At 36.7% G+C, this 3,965-nt stretch overlaps 1 protein-coding gene and 1 non-coding gene across 2 annotated transcripts in view; one reads left to right on the top strand and one right to left on the bottom strand.

Annotated features, from left to right (window-relative positions):
- Positions 1 to 2,880, bottom strand: part of LOC106878052 (dynein axonemal intermediate chain 3) — a 26,930-nt gene extending 24,050 nt beyond the window's left edge. Inside the window, exons 1-2 of the mRNA XM_052977504.1 lie at positions 2,791 to 2,880; positions 1,031 to 1,517 (exon numbers count right to left, since the gene is read on the bottom strand). Of these exons, the coding sequence (XP_052833464.1) occupies positions 1,031 to 1,516 (486 nt within the window). The 5' untranslated portion in view covers position 1,517; positions 2,791 to 2,880. The remainder of the gene's footprint in view (positions 1 to 1,030; positions 1,518 to 2,790) is intronic.
- A 209-nt stretch (positions 2,881 to 3,089) lies between these two features.
- Trnac-gca (transfer RNA cysteine (anticodon GCA)) lies at positions 3,090 to 3,161 on the top strand. Its single transcript has one exon. It is a non-coding gene; the product is annotated as a tRNA-Cys (tRNA).
- Positions 3,162 to 3,965: the final 804 nt, after the last annotated feature.

The following is a 3,965-nucleotide window of genomic DNA, read 5'->3' as shown; positions in this document are numbered from 1 at the left end:
AAAACAGACGTTAAATGATGATGATGATGATGATGATGACAGTGTGTGTGTGTGCGTGTGTGTGTGTGTATCAGGTCATCCCATAAGTTCTGTCCAATTTTACCTTTTTGAAACTTGAATGAAATTTAATAGTATTTTAGAATGTCTAATGGAATTAAAAATTATTTTTATGCATTTGTGTACATTTAAACTAATTAAATATTATTTTACAGAATAATAGAATTAAAATTTCTTTGATTAAAACCCTTTCTAACATGGAAGTATCCAAAGAACATTTGAGGCACATAATGCTCTATGAGCACAAAAAAGGAAACTCTGCAGCCGAAGTGACTCGAAACATACACTCAGTTTATAGGAAAAAATGCCTGAATGAAAGAACTTGCAGAAGATGGTTTGCAAAATTCAGAAGTGCAGATTTCAGCCTTGAAGACAAAGATCAAACAGGACGTCCGGTCGAGTTTGATGATAAGTTCCTTGAGGCATTACTTGAAGAAAATCCTGTTTGCTGTTTGTCTTTTGTTTTATTTCCTACTTCTATCTAGAAACCAAAGGAAATGACTACTATCCCCTTCACACTTTGCTTTTGTCACCTGGTCATCAATGTTTTCAAACCAACCTATTTTCCATTGCATTTCAGACAGATTCAGTTCTGAGTTGCTGAAGCAGAAATATCGTTATAGCAAATATTCTGCTCAATACCACAGATTTGCTTGTCAGTTGCTTGACATTAGCCACTTGAGCATGTCCCTTAGTGGCTGACAGTATGTGCATCTCTGATCATGAGCAGAAGTAGTTGGGGAGCATCATAGCCATGTGTTGAGAAAGAGATTCTTTGGGGTTTGAATAGATGTAACAAAAGCAAAGTTTGAAGGAAATATTAGCCATTTTTCATAGATTCTAGGGGCCAGCAAATAGGAAATAACTGTTGCTACCCCAGAACAAAAATTGTTACACAGTGTTATCAGTCTGATCAGCAATCAGGGGCTGACCAATGCCCAAACAAAAATACAAGCCAAAAAATAATGGTCACCTTATCAGATTTTGCAGACACTACAGTGCTCGATACCTTGTTATTCATATCCTGGTTGCTGGTCGATGCTTCAGTAACATTTGGTACCTCATTCGGTGGGTCACTCTCACTCACAATGTTATTGTTAGATGTTGGTGCATCTGTTTCAGTTTGGACATCTGTAACATCTGTGACATCTGGGACAGCTGGGACATCTGGGACATCTGGTACAGCTGGGACATCTGGTACAGCTGGGACATCTGTGACATCTGGGACAGCTGGGACATCTGGGACATCTGGTACAGCTGGGACATCTGTGACATCTGAGACATCTGTGACATCTGGGACATTTGGGACATCTGGGACATCTGGGACATCTGGGACATCTGGGACATCTGGTACATCAGTCTCCATGTTGTTGTTATCATTGGATACTGGAACATTTTCTGCTTCTGGTACATCATTGTTTTGTAGAGGAGAATGGGTCTCTTTGGGGCCATCAGACATACTGGAATTAGAAAAACATAAAAAAAAACATAGAAAACAGGTACAATGGGAGCTATGCGTTTAAAGAGCTTGCTTCCCAACCACATGGTCCTGGGTTCAGTCCTACTTTGTAACACCTTGGGTGATTGTCTTCTACTATTGCCCTGGGCTGACCAAAACCTTGTGTGTGTATTGGGTAGACAGAAACTGAAAGAAGCTCATCCTATATTTATATAGTGCCCCAGCATGGCCACAGTCTAATGACTGAAACAAGTAAAAGATAAAAGACATATACATACAAACATACACACAAGCATGCATAGACACATATATACACAGACATAAATACTTACACACACACACACACCTACATACATACACGCAAGCATACACACACATACACACGCATACATACATACACGCATGCATACATACAAACATGCACACATACATACATACACACATACATACAGAAAAAAAAAACAGAAAGGAGAAAGCTGATTTGAAGACCACAGATTCAATCCATCAGTGGAACTGTAAAAATCTGTAAAACTTTCCAAAAGTTTATCAGTTAAATATATATGAGCATGTCTAGATATGTAGCTATATGCGTGAGAATACATACATAAAACAAAGCATACACATTTGCACATATACATACATACATACATACATATATACGTACGTATATACATACATATATGAGTACATACATACATACGTACGTACATATATACATACGTACATACATACATACATACATACGCACGTACATACATACATACATACATACATACGTACGTACATACATACGTACGTACATACATACATATGTACACACACATACACACACACATACATACATACATACATACTTACATACATACGTACATACAAAAAAACCCTGTTGTTGATGTTGAAATTCCAATGAAGGAACCTTGGATCTAGGCTAGAAACCGGCTCTTTCTCTATTGGCCAGAAATCTTAAAATAAAACAATGACATACATACATACATACATACATACACACACATACACACACACACACACACACACACATACATACATGTGTATTCATACATGCATACATATGCTTGTGTGTGTCCAGGTTTAATTGAAGACAATCGTTGTAGAACCATAAAAAAAACTTTTACTTCGTCAACATGACTTTTACGCATCAAATTCTTATAAATTACGAAACATTCGATAATATACAGAAATCTGAGATCTACAATAGAAATATATAACCAAAATAGTGGGTTTTTTTTCGTGTATTTCAGAAGAAACCAGCTTACCTTGTTGTTTTAGCGAGTGGAAACTAGAAACATTCGTTATAGAGACGTCAGCCAGTCAGCGGCTTCCATTAATAACATCGCTGGTTGCCATGGCAAAATGCTTTATAGGAAAATAATTAATTTGGAAACTGCTGGAGAAAAATATTATTAGCTTGTGTGAAAAGTCACTAATTAAATAAATAATGAATAATATTTCGTTAAATAAAAATATTTGTTTCATTTATAATTTATAACGAAGCTACGAAACTAAAGCTAATAGTTATGTATATAAATATTAAAAGCAGCATCTTTTGATAGTTGGGGGTATAGCTCAGTGGGAGAGCATTCGACTGCAGATCGAGAGGTCCCCGGTTCAATCCCGGGTGCCCCCTTTGGCTCGGAATTTACTTCTGATTGTTTTTAATTTTGCTTCTGCTATTTAATTACATTTCAATTTCCTTTTTGCATTTGGTTTTGTCTTTTCTTTATTGGTTACGTGTGTTAAAGCCTATTTTATTGAGTCTGGGAAGAGAGAGTCTTCTCTTTTATTTCCTTATTAACACACTCACTGACTTAGTTTCCACTCATTTACTATATTCTTTTACTTGTTTCAGTCATTTGACTGCAGCCATGCTGGAGCACCACCTTTAGTCAAACAAATCAACCCCAGGACTTACTCTTTGTAAGCCTAGTACTTATTCTATCAGTTTCTTCTGCCAAACTACTTTGGTTGTCAAGCGATGGGGGTAGGGACACACATACACATATCATCATCATCGTCGGTTAACGTCCACTTTCCATGCTAGCATGGGTTGGACGATTTGACTGAGGACTGGTGAACCGGATGGCTACACTAATATATATATATATATATATATATATATTAGTGACAACAGGCTTCTTTCAGTTTCCGTCTACCAAATCCACTCACAAGGCTTTGGTTGGACTGAGGTTATAGTAGAAGACACTTGTCCAAGAAACCATGCAGTGGGACTGAACCCAGAACCATGTGGTTAGTAAGCAAGCTACTTTATTTCATTTGATTTGCCATTGCTGTGCCTTATTTTTGCTAAAATTTTCTAAAATAAGGCGCTTAAAGAGAATGACTCTCCCCAGACACAACAAAATATATTTGAATTGTTTTACTGGAAGTATTTTAATGAATTCTCATAGTTTCTTGCAGAATTAAATCAATG

This window comes from Octopus bimaculoides, chromosome 28, assembly GCF_001194135.2.
Source record: "Octopus bimaculoides isolate UCB-OBI-ISO-001 chromosome 28, ASM119413v2, whole genome shotgun sequence".
NCBI lineage: Eukaryota > Metazoa > Mollusca > Cephalopoda > Octopoda > Octopodidae > Octopus > Octopus bimaculoides.
This window is presented reverse-complemented; position numbering and strand designations above follow the sequence as displayed.